We start from the raw sequence: 26,497 nt of genomic DNA, 5'->3' as shown, positions 1-26,497 counted from the left end.
TCTTTATTTTCTACACATTAGCGTGCCTCTGACAGAACCTTTAGTTTCAACAACTAGTTTAAAGAAGTAGCCTAAAGTGTGTTACCTTTGTGTAAACTAAAGGATGACCAATTCTAAATAACCTTTTATAAAATCTTAAGAGGTCAACTATCAACATTTACAGTAAGTTAAAGAGGCTAAGTTAATAACATTTTATCTCAAAAGCAAAAATTAGTATCTTTGAAGCATATTAGTGGATCTGAAAAGCTACTGTGATTTTAAGGTTTCTTTTCCCAGAAATAATCCATAAATATACCATATATGGTCTGTTCTTATGTTAAAATGGGGTAGGGGATAGGAAAATTAATTTTTATAGGTTTAATAATAAAACAGAAAATATATGTAAATCACACCAAAAAACCCCCAACTTCATGACTGCAATTATTTTAGAAAAACAGCTGTCTAGAGTATTTCAAACTAAAGCCACAAGAACGCGATAGAGGTTATTAAAACTTTGAAGATGAAACTCAATAAAAATTAATCATTTTCCTTTCCTAAATCGAAACTGAGGTTTTATTTTCCAAAATCCTGTTCTACGATGAAGTACAAAAGCCCATGCAGCATATGATCATGTCCAAACACAACAGTTAGCAGTCATTTATTGCTAAATTTAAATACGACCAAACAAAATGACAGCTAGAAAAAAACTAAGCTATATACACTTGAGATAGCTTTTAATATAAAAGCATGTCCTCAAAATGTGCCTATTTTAAAGGAATAGAAATTCCCTCTGCCTCTTTCCCACCCCATATATGATTCAAAATAATAAACCAAGAAACCACTCATTATCTCAAACATTTCAAATAAAGCTACTTGAGTTCATGAAACTCACATATGCAAAGTTTTACATGTTAAACCAAACATATTTGGGCATAAACTAGTATATTTTTGGATTTAAAATACTACCTTTTGTTTTTTAAAAATAATTTCAACCTTATTTTATAAAGATGAAATACAACCTAAAAACCTAAGCAAGTTAAAGTTTCTCACCTTCACCCTCCTTCTTCTCAGCTTCTAAATCAGGTAGCTCATTATCTATTTCACAGACACAGAAACATATCTAAAACACTTGTACTGTTGCTTTGAATATTAGCTTTCAAGTTGAAGCTGCACGCATTTACAGTGGGCCTCAGAGTTGGATTACATGACCTGTTTAGTTAACTCTGTAAAGATGACAGTTTAAGCAAAAATATATGCAGACAATGTTTTTTGATCAATACACAAAGTAGAACTTTCCCTATTTTTAGAAATTTGCAATACAACTCTCCAATTAATTTTTGCTCCAAATGAAACTTTATCATGTTTATATACTAAGCAAAAGGTTTCTGTGGTCTTAAGAGTTACTTGATCAATCTAGACATAAGTTTACAAAAGTATAAATTAAGACTATGTAGTACTGACCAAAAATAAATCTTAAAACACTTCTGTCTATCTGAAAAAAAAAAAATGATCAACATTGTCCTTGGCTATCTAGTGGTTAGATAAGAAAACTATTAACAAAAGTCCTCAAATTAACACATATAAAAGAAAAGATGAGGAGAGAAGTAATTTCTAAACGAATAGCAAATAAGCTAATTAAAGTTCTTCTCCTACCCAAAAAGAAAGTGTTCAGAAAATACAGGAATTTGCAAAATCCTCACCCTTTTTCAAACTTTGCAAAATTAGGTATTTTGCTGTCAAATGTATAACTGTACCAACAACTGCTCCACTAATATTTTCAATCTTAACCACAATCATGTTTAGAGCTTTCTTAAAACTGAAGTACACATTTTAAACATTTCAAACTTAACATATCACCTTTAAGGAAAAAGCAAGATTAGGGCATGTAAACATAGTCAGAAAGTATTTTCACATACATCATTTCATACACTCTTCTAAAGAAGGTACCAGGATTCTCATTTAACAAGGAAAGGAACTGTGACTTAGAGGGTAAATGACATGCCCAAAGTCAGCTACAAGGGGATAAATCTAGAACTAGAACCCAAAGCTGTTAGTCTATCAAATATATTTTCATTCACTTCTTTAACTGAAAGGCCAAGCTAAAGGTCAATTATTGAGCCCCAATGTAACAGTATATATGATCTACTATTTTTAAAACAGAAGGGAATAGAGCTAACATATAATCCCAGAGTATATATCTCAAAACCAAATGATACTAGGTCATTTTAGCAAGCATCAAAAATGCTAATTTTCAGTCACTATAAATTGTGTGCAATTTCAATGTTTACAAAATTTTAAATCAATATTTAGCAAAAATAAATTTTTAAACTGAGCTTCTTTTAACATGATTTTCTTTCTTGAAAGATTTTAAGCACTACATGCACACTTGAAAAAACAATTATTACCTTTTATTAAATTTTAATTTAAATGCCTATTATCTGCAGGGTTTTAAAAAAAAAAAAACAAAAAACTTCACAATTTTGTAGTTTACTATTAAGTGAATGGTGAGATAAGCAAACCAGTTAATTCACAATGCCCCCTACTGGTAGCTCAAGAGAAAGCATTCTCTAATGTAACATTACAAAAAAGTGCATTAGTTTTATTAAATGTGATCTCTCACCACCTGCACACAAATGCCCTGGAAAGCTTAAAAATACAACCTCCTTGCTCTACACAAATACCTACAGATATTTTTATTTAAGTTAGATTGCCTGAGTTCAGGAATTTGAGGTTACAGTGAGCCATGATCGCTCCACTATACTCCAGCCTGGGAAACAGAGTAACACTCTGTCTAAAAAAAAATTACCCCAGGTCACATGCTAAAAGGTAGCAGAGCTACCAATCTTTTCCTATCCCTAGTGCTAGATGTCCTTAAGATGAAAGAGAAACAAATTATATTAGCCTTAAAATTCAAGTAATTATTTATTTTAGATACTGCTTATGTAAGCAATACATGCTAAACCTTCTTAACCCTGGTCCCGCCCACATCACTTGGGGAGTCTGTAGAAATGTCTGACCATGTCCCATTCTCAGTTTCAGATTTAATAGGATTAAGGTAGGGCCTGAATACTGTTATTATTATTATTTTATTATTTATTATACTTTAAGTTCTGGGGTACATGTGCAGAACGGGCAGGTTTCTTACATAGGTATACACGTGCCATGGTGGTCTGCTACACCCATTAACCCATCATCTACATTAGGTATTTCTCCTAATGCTATCCCTCCCCTAGACCCCGCCCCCCAACAGGCCCCACTGTGTGATGTTCCCCTCCCTGTGTCCACGTATTCTCATTGTTAAATTCCCACCTACGAGTGAGAACATGTGGCATTTGGTTTTCTGTTCTTGTAGTAGTTTGCTGAGAATGATGGTTCCCAGAGTCATCCATCTCCCTGCAAAGGACATGAACTCATCCTTTTTTATGGCTGCATAGTATTCCATGGTGTATATGTGCCACATTTTCTTCATCCAGTCTACCACTGATAGGCATTAGGGTTGGTTTCGAGTCTTTGCTATTATGAACACTACTGCAATAAACATATGTGTGTATGTGTCTTTATAGTGGAATGATTTGTAATCCTTTGGATATATACCCAGGAATGGGATTGCTGGGTCAAATGGTATTTCTAGATGTAGACCCTTGAGGAATCGCCACACTGTCTTCCACAATGGTTGAGCTAATTGCCACCAACAGTGAAAAAGCATTCTATTTCTCCATATCCTCTCCAGCATCTGTTGCTTCCTGACTTTTTAATGATCACCATTCTAACTGGCATGAGATGGTATCTCATTGTGTTTTTGATTTGCATTTCTCTAATGACCAGTGACGATTAGCTTTTTTCACATATTTGTTGGCTGCATAAATGTCTTCTTTTGAGAAGTGTCTGTTCATATCCTTCACCCACCTTTTGATGGGGTTATTTTATTCTTGTAAATCTGTTTAAGTTATTTGTATATTCTGGATATTAGCCCTTTGTCAGATGAGTAGGTTGCAAAAATTTTCTCCCATTCTGTAGGTTGCCTGTTCTCTCTGACCATAGTTTCTTTTGCTGTGCAGAAGCTCTTTAATCAGATCCCATTTGTCTATTCTGGCTTTTGTTGCCATTGTTTTTTGGTGTTTTAATTATGAAGTCTTTGCCCATGCCTATGTCCTGAATAGGTTTTCTTCTAAAGTTTTTATCGTTTTAGGTCTTATGTTTAAGTCTTAAATCCATCTTGAGTTAATTTTTGTGTAAGGTGTAAGGAAGGAATCTAGTTTCAGCTTTCTGCATATGGCTAGCCAGTTTTCCCAACACAGGGAATCCTTTCCCCATTGCTTGTTTTTGTCAGGTTTGTCAAAGATCAAATGGTTGTAGATGTGTGGTGTTATTTCTGAGGCCTCTGTTCTGTTTCATTGGTCTATATCTCTGTTTTGGTACCAGTACCATGCTGTTTTTGTTACTGTAGCCTTCTAGTATGGTTTGAAGTCAGGTAGCGTGATGCCTCCAGCTTTGTTAGGATTGTTTAGGTTTTTGTTTTGTTTTGTTTTTTGCTTAGGATTGTCTTGGCTATGCAGGCTCTTTTCTGGTTCCATATGAAATTTAAAGTCGTTTTTTCCAATTCTGTGAAGAAAGTCAATGGTAGCTTGATCAGGATAGCACTGAATCTATAAATTACTTTGGGCAGTATGGCCATTTTGATGATATTGATTCTTCCCATCCATGAGCATGGAATGTTTTTCCATTTGTTTGTGTCCTCTCTTACTTCTTTGAGCAGTGGTTTGTAGTTCTCCTTGAAGAGGTCCTTCACATCCCTTGTAAGTTGGATTCCTAGGTATTTTATTGTCTTCGTAGCAACTGTGAATGGGAGTTCACTCTTGATTTAGCTCTCTGTTATTGTTGTAAAGGAATGCTTGTGATTTTTGCACATTGATTTTGTATACTGAGACTTTGCTGAAGTTGCTTATCAGCTTAAGGAGATTTGAGGCTGAGATGATGGGGTTTTCTTTTTTTTTTTTTTTTGAGACGGAGTCTCGCTCTGTCGCCCAGGCTGGAGTGCAGTGGCCGGATCTCTGCTCACTGCAAGCTCCGCCTCCAGGGTTTACACCATTCTCCTGCCTCAGCCTCCCGAGTAGCTGTGACTACAGGCGCCCGCCACCTCGCCCAGCTATTTTTTTTGTATTTTTTAGTAGAGACGGGGTTTCACCATGTTAGCCAGGATGGTCTCGATCTCCTAACCTCGTGATCCACCTGTCTCAGCCTCCCAAAGTGCTGGGATTACAGACTTGAGCCACCGCGCCCAGTGACAATGGGGTTTTCTAAATATACAATCACGTCGTCTGTAAACAGAGACAATTTGACCTCTTCTCTTCCTATTTGAATACCCTTTATTTCTTTTTCTTGCCTGATTGCCCTGGCCAGAACTTCCAATACTATGTTGAATAGGAGTGGTAAGAGAGGGCATCCTTGTCTTGTGCCGGGAATGCTTCCAGTTTTTGCCCATTCAGTATGATACTGGCTGTGGGTTTGTCATAAATAGCTCTTGTTATTTTGAGATACGTTATATCAATACTGAGTTACATTGAGAGTTTTTAGCAAGAAGGGCTATTGAATGTTGTCGAAGGCCTTTTCTGCATCTATTGAGATAATCATGTGATTTTAATCATTGGTTCTATTTATGTGATGGATTATATTGATTGATTTGCATATGTTGAACCAGCCTTGCATCTCAGGGATGAAGCCGGCTTGATCATGGTGAATAAGCTTTTTGATGTGCTGCTGGATTTGGTGTGCCACTGTTTTATTAGGATTTTTGCATTGATATTCATCAGGGATATTGGCCTGAAATTTTCTTTTTTGTTGTGTCTCTGCCAGGTTTTGGTATCAGGATGATGCTGGCCTCATAAAACGTGTTAGGGAGGACTCCCTCTTTTACTATTGTTTAGAATAGTTTCAGAAGGAATGGTACCAGCTCCTCTTTGTACCTCTGGTAGAATTCGGCTGTGAATCCATCTGGCCCTGGACTTTTTTTGGTTGGTAGGCTATTAATTGCTGCCTCAATTTCAGAACTTGTCTATTCAGGGATTCAACCTCTTCCTGGTTTAGTCTTAGGAGGGTATATGTGTCCAGAAACTTATCCAATTCTTCTAGATTTTCTAGTTTATTTGCATAAAGGTGTTTACAAGTAGTCTCTGATGGTAGTTTGTATTTCTGTGGGATGGGTGGTGATATGTCCTTTATCTTTTTTTATTGCATTTTTTGATGCTTCTCTCTTTTCTTATTAGTCTAGCTAGCTGCCTGCCATACAAGAGCTCCTGAAGGAAGCACTAAACATGGAAAGGAACAACTGGTACCAGCCACTGCAAAAACATACAAATTGTATGTAAAGACCATCGATGCTATGAAGAAACTGTGTCAACTAACAGGCAAAGAAAACCAGCTAGCATCATACTGCCAGGATCAAATTCACACATAACGATATTAACCTTAAATGTAAATGGGCTAAATTCCCCAATTAAAAGACACAGACTGGCTAACAGAATAAAGAATCAAGACCCATTGGTGTGCTGTATTCAGGAGACTCATCTCATTTGCAGAGACACACATAGGCTCAAAATAAAGGGATGGAGGAATATTGTGAAGCAAATAGAAAGCAAAAAAAAAAAAAAAAAAAAAAGCAGGGGTTGGAATCCTAGTCTCTGATAAAACAAACTTTAAACAAACAAAGATCAAAAAAGACAAAGAAAGGCATTACATAATGCTAAAGGAATCAATGTAATAAGAAGAGCTAACTATCCTAAATACACATGCATCCAGTACAGGAGTACCCAGATTCATAAAGCAAGTTCTTAGAGACCTACAAAGAGACTTAGACTCCAACACAATAATAGTGGGAAACTTTACTACCCCACTGTCAATATTAGACAGATCAATGAGACAGAAAACTAACAAGGACATCCAGGACCTGAACTCAGCTCTGGACCAAGCAGACCTAATAGACATCTACAGAACTCTCCACCCCAAATCAACAGAATATACATTCTTCTCAGCACCACACTGCACTTATTTTAAAATTGACTACATAATTCGAAGTAAAACACTCCTCAGCAAATGCAAAAGAATGGAAATCATAACAAACTGTCTCTCAGACCACAGTGCAATCAAATTAGAATTCAGGATTAAGAAACTCACTCAAAACTGCACAACTACACGGAAACTGAACAACTTGCTCCTGAATGACTACTGGGTAAATAATGAAATGAAGGCAGAAAAAGATGTTCTTTGAAACCAATGAGAACAAAGACACAACATACCAGAATCTCTGAGACACATTTAAAGCAGTGTGGAAAGGGAAATTGATAGCACTAAATGCCCACAAGAGAAAGCAGGAAAGATCTAAAATTGACACCCTAATATTACAATTAAAAGAAGTAGAGATGCAAGAGCAAACAAATTCAACAGCTAGCAGAAGACAAGAAATACCTAAGATCAGAGCAGAACTGAAGGAGACAGAGACACGAGAACCCCTTCAAAAACTCAATGAATCCAGGAGTTGGGTTTTTTGAAAAGATCACTGTTATTTTTTTAAACTCCCAGGTGATTATAGTCTGCCACTAGGGCTGAGAATCACTTGGGCCAGTGATGCTCAGCCTTCAGCTTGAATAGAATCACCTAGAGGATACAGACCTATAGGCCTCATGCCCAGAGTTTCTGACTGAATAAATCTGAGAGGGCCTGAAAATCTGCACTTTTGACAAGTTAGATGTGGTGACGATGCTGGTCTTGTGATTACACTTTGAGAACCACTAAATAAGCATATTGGCTAGAGGTTCTCAACCTTACTGACACATATGAATTACCTGGGGAAATTTTTTAAATCTTGATTGCCAGGCACACCCCAGACTAATTACATATGAATCTCTGGGGTGGAGGATCCAGGCGTCAATATGTTTTAAAGTTCCTAAAATTAAAAATATTTCCTTACAGCAGAGGTTTACAAAGCCATTAATATGCTAATAATACAAGTGATTTCCCCAGAAGGTGGTATAGTACACACTATTTCCAAAGTTTTTTGAACCAGAAACACTTCTGGCACATAATTAACAGCTCTGAATGTCCGAAATACTGGCCTATCAAATAAAATGGAAACTGCTTTGCATGGCTTGAGACACGATCCTCCAACCTCAATCCAGCCTCATCTTTTGCCAGCCCTTCCTCCTGCCACTGCATATATATATATATATATATCCCTATTAAAATACTAATATCTTTTGATTGCAAGATCTGTTTTAATATGATTGAATTATTTCTACAGCTGTTTGGAGTCAGAGGTCACATCTTATTTCTCTTTGGTCCCCAGTGCCTAGTATGACACCAAGTATAGCAGGTGCTCAAGGAACATCTGCTGATTTATTAAATACAGATTTATAGCCTTACTTTCTGTAGAAAATACACTGTCAAAGATGGCTTTTATGCAATCTAGAGTGGACAAAAGTTTTTACATAGCTAAAATCAGAACTGAATAGTTCACCCTTATAGAGCCACTCTTATTTTAACAAGGCTTTAAATTATAAAGGGACTAGTTGCATTCAGAGGTAACATTTAACTTGTATTAGGATCTGCCATACTTTAAATTCATTAATAACTTAAGGGTGGCAGAAGGTTTAGATAACTTTTTATTTTAAGAATTATTTAGGCCGGCCGGGCGCGGTGGCTCACGCCTGTAATCCCAGCACTTTGGGAGGCCGAGGTGGGCGGATCACGAGGTCAGGAGATCGAGACCATCCTGGCTAACGCAGTGAAACCCCATCTCTACTAAAAATACAAAAAATTAGCCGGGCGTGGTGGCGGCGCCTATAGTCCCAGCTACTCGGGAGGCTGAGGCAGGAGAATGGCGTGAACCTGGGAGGCGGAGCTTGCAGTGAGCCGAGATCGTGCCACCGAACTCCAGCCTGCGCAACAGAGCGAGACTCTGTCTCAAAAAAAAAAAAGAATTATTTAAGCCAACTCTGATCCAAAAAGAGGCAAAAATGCCTTCTAGATTAACAAGACAAAAATGCCTTGTATATTAACAATAGTTTCCAAAAACCATTAAAGAGAAATGAAAAAAAAAAAACTTCTGAAAATTCAAGTTTCTCAAACTTGAACATAGCAAAATCAACTCAGTTTTGTTTTTGTTTTAATTTATAAAGAACAGTATTTTTGTGTTGTTAACCTGTATATCTAATTCAGGTCAAACAATCTTGGTACATAATAAAACTGCAAAGGTTAGAAGTATCCTCCTTTAGTGCCACAAAAGAAAGCTATATTTCATGCTATAAAGTGCCAAGGTCTATTCTATAGCTTGCTGGCACTATATTTTCCATATACATCACAAATATTTTAAATAATCACGTGTATAAATTTTCAAAGCATCATAAGACTATATTGCCTTTTTTTTTTTTTTTTTTTTTTTGAGATTCTCCTGCCTCAGCCTCCCAAGTAGCTAGGACTATAGGTGTTTGCCACAATGCCCGGCTAATTTTTTGTATTTTTAGGAAAGCCAGGGTTTCACTATGTTGGCAAGGCTGGTCTCAAACTCCTGACCTCAAGTGATCCACCCGCCTCAGCCTCCCAAAGTGGTGGGATTACAGGTGTGAGTCACCACACCCAGCAACTATGTTGCTTTTCAAACTTATTTCAGTTTGTAGTTCTGTAAAACTACATTGAAAGAAAAAAATCGCATTAAAATATTAACATATTTGTTTTCAAGAGCAATGATAATTACCTTAACATATATTTATTCCATAAGTAATTATGGAGTGCCCATTACAGGACAGGCCCTGTTCTAGGAGTTATAGTTACACAATAATGAAAAAGTTCATGAAGTTTACAAAAAAGCTGGTATATTTTTTCTAGAGAGGGAAAAGGTGGAAACATTCTTGTGATCTCAACTAGAAATAGGGATTATTGGCAGAAGAAGGAGAAACAGTTGAATCTAAAAGTCATTAGTTTATAAAATTTGCTAGGTGACTCCTAGCAACTCTGAAAAAGTTGGTAAGCCTAGGAGAAAGAGAAAAGTAATAAGTAAATAACACTTTAAAATTAATAAAGTATTTACCTTTGAATTCCTTCAAGAATATCCCTCACAGCTGCCATTAACTTTTGAAGATATATAAAAGCTTCTTCAAATGATGCTATATTTGATGTAGTCAGAGCTGAATTTGAGCCCAATCTCTGAAACACATTTGTGCTAAAATAGAGAAAAAAAGATACTCATAGGTATACATACATATTTAAAGTAATTCAAGTATTTCTGTTGCAAATGTATAAAGTAGTATTTATTATCATTAATCTCTCAGAATGCTGATCTATTTAAATTAGAAGTAAAAGATAGTGAAATATGAAAGTCTGGGATAATATTCACGTAAAGGATCTAGTTCAGACACTATACAGGTCTAATCTAAAGTAATACTATGAAAGTTGTGTGATATTGTTTCATTCTAAGAGACCACAAGAGATAGAGGAGAAGTAATGCTATCAATATGCATTCAAGTCAGTACTCAGGATGAGACGGATGAAGAAAAAAATTAGAGATCAGATTATTCCTGTTGAAACTAGAAGTTTCCTAGTAATTTCACTTGTAGAAATTTATCATAAATTAATAACAGTTATTCAGAATCAGGCAACAATTAGTAACACCTTAAATGTATAACAATATAAACAGTGTTAAATAATCAGTAAGTTGGCCACTTGATAAAATACCAAACTAGGCTGGGCATGATGGCTCACCCATGTAATCTCAACACTTTGAAAGGCCGAGAAGGGAGGATCACTTGAGGCCAGAAGTTTGAGACCTGCCTGGGCAACATCGTTAGACCTTGTCTCTAGAAAAAAATTTAAAAAGTAGCCAGGCGTGGTGGCACTGCCTGTAGTCCCTGCTACTTGGGAGGCTAAGGTGGGAGGATCACTTGAACCCAGGAGTTCGAGGCTTCAGAGAGCTGTCATCGTGCCACTGCATTCCAGCCTGGGCAACAAAGTGAGACCCTGTCTCAAAACAAAACAAACACACACACACACACACAAAACACCAAACTACTAAAATGATGCTTATGCCACCTATGAAATAGAAAAATAAAAGTAGAGAAAATTTACTTTATAACATAAGGACAACAATGTAAAAATCCAAAACACATTATGCTTGGTTTGAATAGTGTCCCCCCGTAACTCCTACATTCACCCAGAACCTCAGAATGTTACCTTGTTTGAAACAGGATCTTTGAGATGTAACTAGTTAAGTTAAAATGAGTTCATGCTGGATTAGAACGGGCCCTACTCTATGTGAAGAAAAAGGCAGAGATGGGAGTGATACAGCTGCAAGGCAAGGACTTCCCGCAACTACCAGAAGAAAAGAGAAAGACATGAAACAGATCCTCCCTCAGAAACTCCAGAAGAACCAAGCCTGCAGACACTTGGATTTCAAATGTTTGGCCTCCAGGTCTGTGAGCGAAAATATTTCTGCTGTTTTGGGTCAGCCAGTTTGTGATACTTTGCTAGAGCAGCTGTAGGAAACTAATAATATTCCTAAAAAACATGGCTGAGTGTGCTTAATAAATTCACAATGTTGACTACAGTAGACTTTAGGCAGCAGCACTCAAAGGAATTTCCTTCCCTACTTTGTACTTTCCAAAGTATTCCTTTTATAACTGTTGTAAAACACACTTAACATAAAATTCACCACTTTGAACATTCTGAAGCATATAATTCAGTGGCATTTAGTACACTCACAATGCTGTGTAACCATCACCACTATCTAGTTACAGAACATTTCGTTACCTGAAAAGGAAATTGAATCCGGGTGGTTACTCCCCAGGATTCTCCTCTTGCTCCGCCAAACCCAGCAACCACCACTCTGCTTTCTGTCTCCATGGATTTACCTATTCCAGGTATTTGTGTGGTGCATTTGTTATTTTTTAGATAAAACCAAATTTATTTTATTTTAAAATATTTACAATTAAAATCTTTTTCTACATTTAAAGCCAAAAGAATGTAAAAAGAGAATATGTAATACCCACAGTCTACCAACCAGAGATAAGCATTACTAACATACATGGTTCTTTCTTCATCTTTTTCTGGATATACAAGCAAATTGTGTGTGTGGAGGTGTGGTTGTGAGGGAATGGTTGGGGAGGCAGGAGGAGACTGAGAGAGAAAACAGGAAACAACATCTACCAGGAAAGCCATCAGTAAATCAAAATACTATATACTAGATACCATCATTCCAAAAACTTCCATTATAATTTTTATATAGATTTATACAATTTAGGTAAAAGGATGAGGGCACTAAAAGCCCTTCCTCCAGGGTTTATCCTAAATGACAAAATGTGGGAGAAATGAGCATGAGATGAGGATGAAAATAACCATACCAGTCATAGGATTGGCAGGTACAATCATCTTTTGCTGTGGGTACTACTATTTTTGCTCCTGTCTCTTGAGATGTATCGGCAAATCTTGTTCTTACCTTTAAAATATATCCAGCATTTGACCAATTCTTAACATCTCTCCCACAACTGCCCTGACCCAAATCATCAACATTTTCCACCTGGATTATCACAGTAGACACCTAACTGGTATCTCGCCCTCTTCCTGCCTCACCCTCATCACTTCACAGCCTGCTCGCAACAAGGCAGAGCAATCTTTTTTAAAACACAGGCCTGATCTTGTCATTTCTTTGCTTAAAATTGTGCTGTAGCTTTTGCTAAGAGTAAAAGCCCTAAATTCTTACAATGGCTTACTAGCCCCACACAATCAGCACACTGTCCCTCCCCACTTCATCTCCTCCTGCTCTGCCCCCTTGCTCCAGCCACACTGGCCTTTCAGTTCACCCAACATATTAGATATGTTCTTTCCAGCTCCTTGTAATTTCTGTTCTTCTATCTGAAACGCTTTTCCTGTAAATAACTATACGCTCCCATCCCCACCTCCTTCAAGACAGTACAAATGTCATTTTTTAAATGAAGGTTTTCTTGAACACTCTCTAACACTGTAACTACCACTCCTCCCTAAATCCATGTTACTATTCCTCCCTTTCTTCTTTCCTCTTAAGGCATCATGATCAAATGACCTACTACCAAGTGCCTAAAAGTATGAAAAAAATACAATAAATACACCATTTTCCCTTGATTCTAGACTTTTATAGACACTGTGCAATGTATTAACTATTGGATCCATGGCTAAAATGTAGAGGTCCTTCACTTGAAAATGTATCCTTTTTTTGAGACAGGGTCATGCTCAATTGCCCAGGCTGGAGTACGGTGGTGCGATCACAGCTCACTGCAGCCTTGATCTCCTGAGCTCAAGCAATTCTCTCACCTTAGCCTCCCTAGTAGCTGGCACTACAGGCGATGGCTACCACACAAGGCCAACTTTTTTGATTTCTAGTAAAGATGAGGTCTCGCTATGTTGCCCAGGCTGGTCTCAAACTCCTGAGCTCAGACGATCCTCTTGCCTCAGCCTCCCAAAGTGCTGGGATTATGGGTGTGAACCACTGCATCTGGTAGAAAATGTACCTTAAGGTTGAAGAAAAACATACTGAGTGCGTGGATATATATTTTAATGTGACATACTGCTTAAAGATGTTTACCACAGGTTCCCAAACTTTTTTGATATCCTTTCTTTTTGAGACAGGGTCTCACTCTGTCATCCAGGCTGCAGTGCAATGGCATGATTACAGCGCACTGCAGCTTCTACCTCCCGGACTCAAGTGATGGTCCCACTTCAGCCTCCTGAGTAGCTGGGACCGCAGATGCATGCCACTGTGGCCAGCTAATTTTAAAATTTTTTTGTAGAGACAAAATCTCACCATGTTGCCCAGGCTGGTCTTAAACTCCTCAGCTCAAGCAATCCTCCTACCTCTGCCTCTCAAAGTGCTGGGATTATAGGCATGAGCCATCATGCCTGGCCTCAGGATACACATTTTTTAAAATGTCTCGCCTTTTCCCCCCGCTAGTGCTGCTGGTCCTGCAGGTCTCTGTTCTGCAGGATGGGGTTTGTTAAAATTGTAAAGAATAAGGCCTACTTTAAGATATACCAAGTGAAATGTAGAAGATGACGAGAGGGTAAAAATGATGACTATATTTGGAAATGCTTGGGGATATAGGATAAAAATAAATACCACACACCCAAATACAGGATGATAGTTCATGTAACAAACAGAGATATCACTCGTCAGATTGCTTTTGCTCGTATAGAGGGGGATATGATAATCTGTACAGCGTATGCAAACGAACTGCCAAAATAACGGGGAGGTTGGCCTGAAAAATTATGCTGCAGCATATTGTACTGGCCGGCTGCTGGCCTGCAGGCTTCTCAATAGGTTTGGCATGGACAAGATCTATGAAGGCCAAGTGGAGGAGACTGGCGATGAATACAATGTGGAAAGCATTGATGGTCAGCCAGGTGCCTTTAACTGCTATTTGGACACAGGTGTTGCCAGAACTTCTGCTGGCAATAAAGTTTTTGGCACCTTGAAGGGAGCTGTGGATGGAGGCTTGTCTATCCTTCATAGTACCAAATGATTCTCTGGTTATGATTCAGAAAGCAAGGAATTTAATGCAGAAGTACACTGGAAGCACATCATGGGCCAGAATGTTGCAGATTACATGCGCTACTTAATGGAAGAAGATAAAGATGCTTACAAGAAACAGTTCTCTCAATACATAAAGAACAATGTAACTCCAGACATGATGGAGGAGATGTATAAGAAAGCTCATGCTGCCATACAAGAGAATCCAGTGTATGAAAAGACGCCCAAGAAAGAAGTTAAAAACAGGTGCTGGAGAGGACGTGGAGAAATAGGAACATTTTTACACTGTTGGTGGGACTATAAACTAGTTCAACCATTGTGGAAGACAGTGTGGCGATTCCTCAAGGATCTAGAACTAGAAATACCATTTGACCCAGCCATCCCATTACTGGGTATATACCCAAAGGATTATAAATCATTTTGCTATAAAGACACATGCACACATATGTTTATTGTGGCACTATTCACAATAGCAAAGACTTGGAACCAATCCAAATGTCCATCAATGATAGACTGGATTAAGAAAATGTAGCACATATACACCATGGAATACTATGCAGCCATAAAAAAGGATGAGTTCGTGTCCTTTGTAGGGACATGGATGCAGCTGGAAACCATCATTCTCAGGAAACTATCACAAGAACGGAAAACCAAACACCACATGCTCTCACTCATAGGTGGGAATTGAACAATGAGATCACTTGGACACAGGAAGGGGAACATCACACACCCGGGCCTGTCATGGGGTAGGGGGGGGGGGAGGGATAGCATTAGGAGATATACCTAATGTAAATGAGTAGTTAATGGGTGCAGCACACCAACATGGCACAAGTATACATATGTAACAAGCCTGCACGTTGTGCATATGTACCCTAGAACTTAAATTAAAAAAAAAAAAAAAAGAGGTGAAATTTTTCCAAAATGTCCATTGCTCAGAAGAAAGATCAGATAGCTCAAAAGAAGGCAAGCTTCCTCAGAGCTCAGGAGCAGCCTGCTGAGAGCTAAACCAAACAATTTTCTACAAGGATTTTGGAGATAAAGAAAACACACTTATGGACAGCAAAAAAAAAAAAAAAAAAGTCTCAGAAGCTTAAATGAGAAACAGCAGGGAAGTTGCTTTTTTGTTTGTTTGTTTTTGTTTGTTTTAACTTGAATCAGGAGTAGTATCTAACACCCAAATTCCTTGTAAGTAGAAACGACACCAAAAGCCTGACCTGATGAGCTACAAATTTGCTACTGATTTTTAAAGAGAGGGTCTTGTTGTGTTGCCCAGGCTGGTCTCAAACATTTGGCCTCAAGTGATCCTCCCACCTCAGTCTCCCAAAGTGCTGGGATTACAGGTATAAGCCACTGTTTCCAGCCTCACTCTAGTAGTTTTATATGACTAATTGTGCACAGGTCCTACCAGACTTCCAAATAAGCATCTTTACATGAAAGGCCCATGAACGATTATGTTGAAAAACTTCTATAATGTGTCTGGTACATAACCAGGCTTGAGAAACAGTAAGGTAGGCCTAAATACATATGTATTAACAAGGCAATATAAGCATTTTTGTCTTGCTGAAATGCTATTAAAGTCTATTATCCAGAAACTACGCAAAACTCTCTAGTATCCAACACAAATTCATGCACATTACAGATGAACTCTAAGAAAGGACAGCTAAAATATCTTAGATACAGTTTTAATCTATTTTATTTTGAAAGTGGTAATCCCTATCAGGGATATATGGTAACTTTCTGCTAACCAGAATGTCTGATTAGCCAAAACCTTAAAAATATGTTAAGATTGAAAAAAAAAAACCCTTTGCTTTATATGAAAATATAAATTTGTAAATATTATTGTTAGTTCTCATGCCATTTATTGTTATTTCTTTAGCGTGACAGGTTATAAAGCCAGTAGTTTATGTTTATGTACACTAAAGTATTAGAAGTATTTCTTCCTTTTAAACAAAAGTATTTATCTTCTTTTAACAAAGTCTTACAATGAATAACAGTAACACAGTCATGCATCACTTAAGACAATGAGAATACATTCTGAGAAATGCACTGCTGGGCAATTTCATCGTTATGCAAACATCTTAGAGTGTATTTACATAAACCTAGATGGTATGACTTACTAGACGTCTATGCTGTATGGTATAGCCTATTGCTCCTTAGCTACAAACTGGTACAGGATATTACTATACTGAATACTGCAGGCAGCTGTAATACAATGTTAACTATTTGGGTATTGAAACATATGTAAGCATAGGAAAAGTACAGTAAAAGATAGGGTATTATAATTTTATGGGACTACTGTCATACATATTCCACTGTTGACCAAAATGTTGTAAGGAAAGTGCTAAAAAAAAAATGACAAAACTTTAGCTAGACAAAAAAAAAAAGAGGAGTGAATACGCAAATCGGAGATGAAAAGGACATTACCACAAAAATATGAAGAATCATAAGAAACTATTATGAATAGCCATTAATGAATAACTACAATAACAAGTTTGATAACACAGAAGAAACAGATAAATTCTTGGACACATACAATCTACCAGGATTCAATTATGAAGAAATAGGAAATCTGAACAAACCCATAACAAGTGAGGAAATTGAATCAGTAATAAAATTTTCCATCAATGAAAATTCCGGGACCTGATGGCATCATTGCTGAATTCTAACAAATATTTAAAGAAAAGTTAATACCAATTTTCCTCAAATGATTCTAGAAAATTGAAGAAGCGGGAATACTTGCAAACTCATTATATGAGGCCAACATTACCAACTTCAAAACTAGACAAGGACACGGTAAGAAAACTACAGACCAATATCCTCGATAAACATAGGTACGAAAATTCTCAACAAGATGCTAGCAAACTGAATCCAACCACACATTAAAAAGTTCACTGTGATCAAGTGGGATCCATTTCAGGGATGCAAGAATGGTTCAAAATACACAAATCAATAAATGTGATAAACCACATTAACAGAATCAAAACCAAAAGTGATAGGATCATTTCAATAGATGCAGAAAAAGCATTTGACAAAATTCAACATCCCTTCATGATTAAAAACTCCCCAAAAATTAGATACAGAAGGAGCATACCTCAATGCAATAAAGGCCATATATGACAAACCCATAGCTAACATCATACTGAAGGAACAAGAACATCCACTTTTACCACTTGTATTCAACATTGTACTGAAAGTATTAGAGCAATTAGGCAAGAAAAAGAAATGAAGGGCATCCAAATTGGAAAGAAGGAAGTCAAATTACCCCTGTTCACAGACAACATGATCATATATATGGAAAACCCTTAAGACTCCACCAAAAATCTCTTTGAGATAATAAATGAATTCAATAAAGTTGCAGGATACTAATCAACATACAAAAGTCAATGGCATTCCTATATGCTAATAGTGAACTATCTGAAAAAGAAAACAAGAAAACAATTCAATTTATAATAGCTACCCAAAAAGCAAACCTAATCAAGGAGGTGAAAGATCTTATGCTGAAAACTCTAAAACATGGATAAAAGAAATAGAAGGGGATACAATAAATGGAAAGATATCTCACGTTCATGTATTGGAAGAATTAACATCATCAAAATAATCATACTTTCCAAAGTGATCTACAGATTTAATGCAATCCCTATCAAAATTCCAGTGTCACTCTTCACAGAAACAAACAAACAAAAATCATAAATTTCGCATGCCAAATTTGAAGAGCCAAAGCAATCCCTGAGCAAAAAGAACAAAGCTGGAGGCATCACACTACCTGATTTCAAAACATACCACAAACAACCAAAAATTAATCAAGAAAAAAACAAACAATAAAATATACCACAAAGCTACAGTAACCAAAACAGCATGGTACTGGCTAGCATAAGATAGACACATAAACCAATGAAACAGAATAGAGAGCCCAGAAATAAATTAACATACCCAAAGCCATCTGATTTTTGACACAGGTACCAAGAACACACATTGGGAAAAAGTCTTTTCAATAAGTGATGCTGGGAAAACTGGACATCCACATGCAGAAGAATGAAACTAGACCCCTACCTCTTACCATATAGAAAAACCAACTCAAAATGAATTGAAGATTTAAGTATAAAACTCAAAACTATGAAACTCCTAGAAGAAAACGTAAGGGAAATGCTTCAGGACATTGAATTGGGCAAGAATTTTAATAAGACCTTCAAAAGCACAGGCAACAAAACCAAAAATAGACAAATGGAACTATATCAAACTAAAAAGCTTTTACACAGTAAAGGAAACAACAGAGTGAAAAGACAACCAAGAGAATGGGAGGAAATATATGCAAACTCTACATCTCACAAGGGATTAATATCCAGAATATATAAGAAACTAACAGCAAGAAAACAAGATAACCCAGTTAAAAATGGGCAAAAGGATAAATGGCCTTCAGCTCCATCCATGTTCCTGCAAAGGACATGATCTCATTCTTTCTTATGGCTGCTTAATACTCCATGGGGTATACAGGGCATTATCCTTAGCAAACTAATGCAGGAACAAAAAACCAAATACCGCATGTGCTCAGTTATAAGTGGGAGCTAAATGATGAGAACACAAGCACACATGGAGGGGAACAATGGACACTGGGGCCCATTGGAGGGTAGAAGGTGGGAGGAGCAAGAGGATCAGGAAAAACAATTAATGGGTACTAGGCTTAATGCCTGGGTAATGAAATAATCTGTCCAACAAACTCCCATGACACAAGTTTACCGATAAAATAAACTTACACGTGTACCCCTGAACTTAAAGTTTAAAATATGGGCAAAAGACCTTAACATAAATTTTTCAAAAGAAGACATTCGAATGGCCACCAGGTATATGAAAAATGCTTGACATCACTAATCATCAGGGAAATGCAAATCAAAACCACATTGAGACACCACCTCACTCCAGTTAGAGTGGCTATTATCAAAAAGAAGAAAAGTGTTGGCCAGGTATGATGGCTCACACCTGTAACCCTTTGGGAAACCAAGGCAAGAGGACTGCTTAAGCCCAGGAGTTTGCAGGCGTTTGAGATCAACCTGGGCAACACAGTGAGACATCATCTCTACAAAAAAATAATAATAAAAAAAAAATGAGGTGGGAGGATCGTTTGAGCCCAGGAGGTCACTGCAGTGAACCGTGATCATACCACTGTACTACCACCTGGGTGACAGAGTGAGACCCTGCCTCAAAAAACCAAACAAACAAACAAAAAAGTGTTGGCAACGATGTGCAGAAAAGGGAACACTTTATACATAGTTAGTGGGATTTGTAAATTAGTGGTGCCATTATGTAAAATAGTACAGAGTCTCCCCAAAAAAATTAAAAACTGAACTACCGTCTGATCCAGCAATCCCATTACTGGTTATTCATCCAAAGGAAATAAAATGAGTATGTCAAAGAGATGCCTGCACTCCTGTGTCTGCTGTAGTAATATTTACAATAGCCAAGATATGCAATCAATGTAAGTGTCCAATAATGGATGAATGCATAAAGGAAATGCGGTACATCATATACACAATGGAATACTTTTCATCCATAAAAAGAATGCTATTCTGTCATTTGAGACAATGTGGATAAACCTAGAGAATATCATGTTAAGTGAAAAAAGCCAGACATACTAACACTGCATGATCTCACTCATATGTAGAATCAAAACAAAAACAAAAACAAAAACAAAAAACGTTTATCTCACAGAGGCAGAGTAGAACAGTGGTCACTAGAGAACAGAGAGAGGAGAATGACGAGAGGCTGGTCAACATGTACAAAGTTACAATTAGATAGGTGGAATAAGTTCTGGTGTTCTATTGCATAGCAGGGTGACTATGGCTCAAAGTAAAGTACTGCACATTACAAAATAGCTAGAAGAGAGGCTTTTGAATGTTCTTTTTTGTTTGTTTGTTTGTTTTTGAGATGGAGTCCTGCTTTGTCACCCAGGCTGGAGTGCAGTGTCACAATCAGCTCACTGCAACCTCCACCTCCCAGATTCAAGCGATTCTCCTGCCTCAGCCTCCTGAGCAGCTGGGACAACAGGCACATGCCACCACGCCCGGTTTATTTTTGTATTTTTTTTTTTTTTAGTAGAGATGAGGTTTCACCATGTTGGCCAGGCTGGTTTCAAACTACTGACCTCAAGTGATCCACTCGCCTCTGCCTCCCAAAGCGCTGGGATTATGGGTGTGAGCTACCACGCCTGGCCTGAAGGTTCTTATTACAAAGAAGATCATGATAAATGCATGAGCTGATGAATACCTCATGAAAAATGCATGATAAATGCATTACAATAGCCAAGATATGAAATCAACCTAAGTGTCCAGTAACGATGAACACATAAAGGAAATGTGGTACATACACACAATGGAATACTTTTCATCCATAAAAAAGAATGCTATTCTGTCATTTGTGACAATGTGGATAAACCTGGAGAATATCATGTTAAGTGAAAAAAGCTTTTTTTCCCCACTTAACACTTAAAATGCATGAGGTATTCATCATGCTCATTAGCCTGATTTGATTATATATCACATATATCTATTGAAACATCATAATGCACCCCGTAAATATGTACAATTATAATGTCAATTTAAATAATAAATTTTAAAAAAATTCTCCCAAATTTAGTACCTGTTCTGATATATTGTAATCCAAACATTCTCTAGGATAGACCAGATTTCTTGATGCCTGCTGGGATGGGGAAGATGAGAACTCGAGAAAACGGTGATTTCTTGATTATGAGACTTCATCAATGAAGTACCTTCCTGCTTTTTAGTCACTGTGTTTTCCGAAGAATTTGGCTCAAGTTTTGTCTTGACCTGGGGAAATAAGAATTACATAAAATGCAGCTAGTTCTTCATTTGCAGATGAGAAAAAGAGAATGGCAACTGTGCTTACAAATGTTCTAGCTTTCTGAGAAGTAGTGGCAATTCTTTTTCTTTTATTATGTACATAATATTCCCAGAAAAGCATCAGAGCTAGAAAAGATATTTTCCTTTTCCATTTAAATCAAACAATATTTCTAATCTACTTATAATGATTTGTTCAGCTAACATGCTAACGTCAATTTAAGAATACTGCTTGAACACTTCTACATATGTAGTACTGAAAGAGATAGAGGACCCCTAGAATACAAAGTATAGAGGTACAATCAAGTCTTGAAGCACCTTACAATTCAGTTTTAAGAAAATGTAAAGGGCTGCAAAGGGTTATTTAAAAAAAAAATCAAGAGATAATTTAAACCTCAGGTTATGGGTAATGGTGAACCACTGAAGGTTTCTAACTTAGGCAGTGATATACTCAGAAGTGCACTCTATCTAAGATAAACTAAAACAGAAGAAAGAGGAGGCAAGAAAACTGGTTAGAAGGTTACTGAAATAATCCAAGAGGAGAGTCCTGAGAACATGGATTAGCTATAAAAAGGCAGCAGAATGAAAAGAAAAATAAAATGCATGTAAGAAATATAAAGATTTGGCCAAAGACTAGATCCAGGGAGTGAGGGAGACCCTAAGACATTCTTTAACCCAGATGTGTTAGAAGAATGATACAAATAGTAGGAACTTAGGGTGGTCATAAATCTAGAAGAGTGTGTGTTTGCGCGCGCGCACACTAAGTAGGTTGAACTTTCTTGATTACTTCTGCAGAGGAATGTATAGTTTTAGTCAGTAAAAGTCAAACAAATACTTTATACAGGAATTGATGGAACTGCTATTTGATGTTCCACAATCACTGCAATTTTAAACATCACATTAACTTATGCATTGCTAATGATGGACAATACACTAAACATATCAGATATTACAGTGTAGTAGCAATAAACTGTAGTGAGTATTTGTCTATGTTTCCAAATTTCATGGCCTCTTGTAAAGCTACGAAAAGAGGCTGCTTGCAAATAAGAATCTTCTTTGGATGAAGAGAATATAAGTTTGTTTTTTAGGTATATGTTGAGTTTGAGGTATAAAAAATTATCCAGGTAAAGATAGCTAGCAAGTAATTGGACATGTAGATCTGCAGCTTAAAAATACAGCTGAGGGTCATTCTCATGGAGACAAGCCTTAGGAGATGAAATAGACAAACTGAAGGGGGAAAAGAAGGAACTAGCAAAAATAAGAGGGGAAGAATCAGTACGCAATAACAATAGAAGCCAAAGGAGTCAGGTTTCAGGAAAGAAAGGAGAGACCACCACCAAGTGCTGAAGAAGGACTGAGAAGGAGGAGGAGAAGAAGAAGGAGAAAAGAGTAAGTTTGATAATTAGTAAGCAAATGACAACCTAAGGTTTCTTCCAGTGGAGTGTGGAAATAAAATTCTACTGTAAAGGATTAAGGGGTAAGTGAGTGCTCTAGCCTTGTTCAGTTAGCAAAAAAAAAAAAAAAAAAAGAAAAGAAAAAAGAGACAAGAAAATGAAACAAACAAAAGAAAGTGCAAAAATGAAAACAATGGTTAGAAATTGCTTTTTTTGTTGTTTTTTGGTTTTTGGTTTTTTGGGTTTTTTTTTTGAGACAGGGTCTCACTCTGTCACCCAGGCCGGAGTGCAGTGGCGTGATCTCAGCTCACTGCAACCTCTGCCTCTAGGAATCAGGTGATCCTTCCACCTCAGCCCTCCCCAGTAGCTGGGACCAGAGGTGCAAGCCATCAGGCCCAGCTAATTTTTGTTATTTGTTGTAGAGACAGAATTTCGCCATGTTGCCCAGGCTGGCTGGTTGCCCAGATTGGTAGTGGCTCATCCAATCCGCCCACCTTGGCCTTCCAAAGTGCTTGGATTACAGGTATAAGCCACCATGCCTGGCCATAAATTGCTCTTTTAAGAAGTTTGGTAGTTGACGGAAGGACAGTGCAGTAAATAGAATGGCCAATGAAAAGTACGGTATTTAAGAATGGAAAAGATCTAAGCATATTTTAAAGCACAGTAAAAGAGATATACAATTGATTCCAGTTAAAATATATATATATAATATATATATATAAAATATATATATATATAAAATATATATATAAAATATATATATATAAAATATATATATATATATCTCACGTGGAGGAAAAAAGGAAAAGAAAAGTACAGAATGTACATTTAACTATAAGTTTAAAAACTTAGTTTTTTGGTCTTTGCTCTATATACATACACAAAGCATATAAATATGCTTTGTAAACTTAAATAAAATCATTCTGTTTCTCTAGGCTTAAGTTCCCTCTGATAAAATGATGATTTCAAAGGATTAGCTTCATGGATTGCTAATTTAATACATATTAAATTTTTTTAATACAATTTCCAATACTATCAGTAGTAACAGTTAATATTTATTGAGCGTTTGTTATGTACTTTCTCAGAATTTCATATTTATTAGCTCATTTAATCCTAACAACTACCTATGAAACAGATACTATGATGATCCATATTTTATAATCAAGGAAACTGAGGCATAGAAAGGTTAATTAACTCATCCAAGGTCACACAGATGACAAGAGGCATGAACTGGATTTGACCTTCAGCAATCTGACTAGAATGAGGTTATGAACTCTCTCCATCTGTAAAAGTAAATGTTACCCTTCTTTATCTTATGCGGCAAGAAAAAAAATTAAAAAGATGATTCTTCCCATTTTTGCCTGTTTACATTAAATTGTGAACTTAACAAATAGACCAAATGAAAAGACATTTTATCCTGAGATAATTTTTTATCACCAAATATATTTAAAATACAGCCCAGCATTTACCTAACGCCTCTTTTCTTTAGCTCTTAAACAGTAGTATATATACTACACACAAGTGGATTTCTTTATCAAACACTACATAGAACTTACTACATGCTAGACATTAAGGTCTCCACAAATATTAACTTGTTAATTCACATGATAATTCTAAGGCCAGCATTATCATTACACTCATTTTACAAAAGAGAGAAATAAGGTCCAAAGAGTTTAATTAAGAGGTTATAAACACCACAACTCAGGACACTGAGGCACATAAATCTAAAGCTTATTAGCAAGATTGATTTTAATTACTCTATCATCTTAGTAAAAAGCAAGTCCTATTTTTTTTTTTTTTTTTTAGTGGTTAGAAGGCCCATAAAATAAAAATGTACCTATCCTTTTCCTATTTCTCCCCTCTTATATGAAAATCTGGAAAACGCAGGGCACAATGGTTCATGCCTGTAATCCTAGTACTTTGGGAGGCTGAGGCGGGAAGACTGCTTGAGGCCAGGAGTTCAAGATCAGCCTGGGCAACAAAGTGAGACGTAGTCTCTACAAAAAAATTTAAAACTTAGCTCGGCATGGTGGCTCATGCCTGTGGTTCCAGCTATTCAGGAGGCTGAGGCTGGAGGATCATTTGACACAAGGTCAAGGTCAGAGAGAGCTATGATCACAACTCTGCACTCGGGCCTGGGCTATAAAGCGAGACCCTGTCTCCAAAAAAAAATCTGGAAAATGATAGTTAGTTTATCTCCATTTTAGTTTCTCAAAAGCAATCAAATAATGAACGTTCCTCTTCTTCTGATTTTCTACACTTAATAAATTAAGATTAGGTAGTTTTTACAGTTACTAGGAGATACCGCTTCTTTGGAGGTAATCTATTTGTTGCTCAAGTTACTGAGACATGACCAAATATATAAGACATATATAAAATCTAATACATTCTATAAAACAACTCCTGTTAAAAGTATATTTTAAAGCATCAGTCCCCAATCTTTTTGGCAACCAAGACTGGTTTCATGGAAGATAATTTTTCCATGCACTGGTGAGTGGGAAGATGGTTTCAGGATGATTCAAACACAGTCCATTTACTGTGCACTTTATTTTTATTATTATTACATTGTAATATATATTGAAATAATTGGCCGGGTGCGGTGGCTCACGTCCGTAATCCTAGAACTTCGAGAGGCCGAGGTGGGTGGATCACCTGAGGGCAGGAGTTCGAGACTAGCCTGGTCAATATGGTGAAACCCCATCTCTACTAAAAACACAAAAATCAGCCAGGTGTGGTGGCAGGCACCTGTAATCCCAGCTACTTGGGAGGCTGAGGCAGGAGAATCACTTGAACCTGGGAGGTGGAGGATGCAGTGAGCTGGGATCATGCCATCGCACTCCAGCCTGGGTAACAAGAGAGAAACTCCATACCAAAAAAAAAAAGAAAAAGAAAAAGAAAGAAAGAAAGGAAAGAAATAATTATACAACTCACCATAATGTAGGATCAGTGGGAGCCCTGACCTTGTTTTCCTGCAACTAGACGGTCCCATCTGGGGTGATGGGAGACAGTGACAGATCATCAGGCATTAGATTCTCATAAGGAACACACAACCCAGATCCCTCATATGCACAGTTCACGACAGGGTTCATGCTCCTATAAGAATCTAATCCCACTGTTGATCTGACAAAAGGCGGGGCTCAGACAGTAATGTGAGTGATGGGGAGCGAATGTAAATACAGATTAAGTTTTGCTTGCTTGCCTGCTGCTCACCTCCTGCTATGCCAATACCAGTCATGGCCCAGGAGCTGGGGACCCCTGTTTTAAAGGACTATACTAAATCATAAAGTTCTTGGTTTACTCAGACAATGAACTGTTTCTAACACAAAAATAAAGGTGCAACACTTCAGAGTTCTAATCCTGGAAACAACATGGACAGTTTCGAGTAATCACACTAAAGCCAAATGTTGAGGGAAAAGCACCATGAGGACGCTGGATTCTTTGCTACTCGTCTTCATGAATCTCTTGTTAATGTAGCAAATGAAACTCAAGATCTAGAAATAAATAATTTATTAACAAGTCAATGGTTTTTTGTTTTTGTTTTTTTGAAATGGAGTCTCGCTCTGTCTCCTAGGCTGGAGTGCAGTGGCACAATCTCGGCTCACTGCAACCTTTGCCTCCTGGGTTCAGGTGATTCTCCTGCCTCAGCCTCCCCAGTAGCTGAGACTACAGGTATGCGCCACCATGCCTGGCTAATTTTTGTATTTTTAGCAGAGACGGGGTTTTGCCATGTTGGC

At 37.2% G+C, this 26,497-nt stretch overlaps 1 protein-coding gene and 1 pseudogene across 19 annotated transcripts in view; one reads left to right on the top strand and one right to left on the bottom strand.

Moving 5' to 3' along the window:
• The window catches only part of SWT1 (SWT1 RNA endoribonuclease homolog), a 127,290-nt gene that overhangs the window by 44,215 nt on the left and 56,578 nt on the right, over nucleotides 1-26,497 (bottom strand). For all 19 annotated transcript variants that reach the window (XR_012430638.1, XR_012430642.1, XR_012430636.1 and 16 more), the window contains 2 exons: nucleotides 21,152-21,339; nucleotides 10,058-10,189 (listed from right to left, as the gene is read on the bottom strand). Coding sequence is in view for 11 of the 19 variants with exons in the window: in XM_005540233.4 (XP_005540290.3) it covers nucleotides 10,058-10,189; nucleotides 21,152-21,339 (320 nt within the window). In the remaining 8 variants the exon portion in view is untranslated. The remainder of the gene's footprint in view (nucleotides 1-10,057; nucleotides 10,190-21,151; nucleotides 21,340-26,497) is intronic.
• LOC107129106 (large ribosomal subunit protein uL18-like) lies at nucleotides 13,967-15,594 on the top strand (annotated as a pseudogene).

The sequence above is a fragment of the Macaca fascicularis genome, chromosome 1, assembly GCF_037993035.2.
Source record: "Macaca fascicularis isolate 582-1 chromosome 1, T2T-MFA8v1.1".
NCBI lineage: Eukaryota > Metazoa > Chordata > Mammalia > Primates > Cercopithecidae > Macaca > Macaca fascicularis.
The sequence above is the reverse complement of the archived record's forward strand: the minus strand, read 5'-3'. Positions and strand labels throughout refer to the sequence as shown.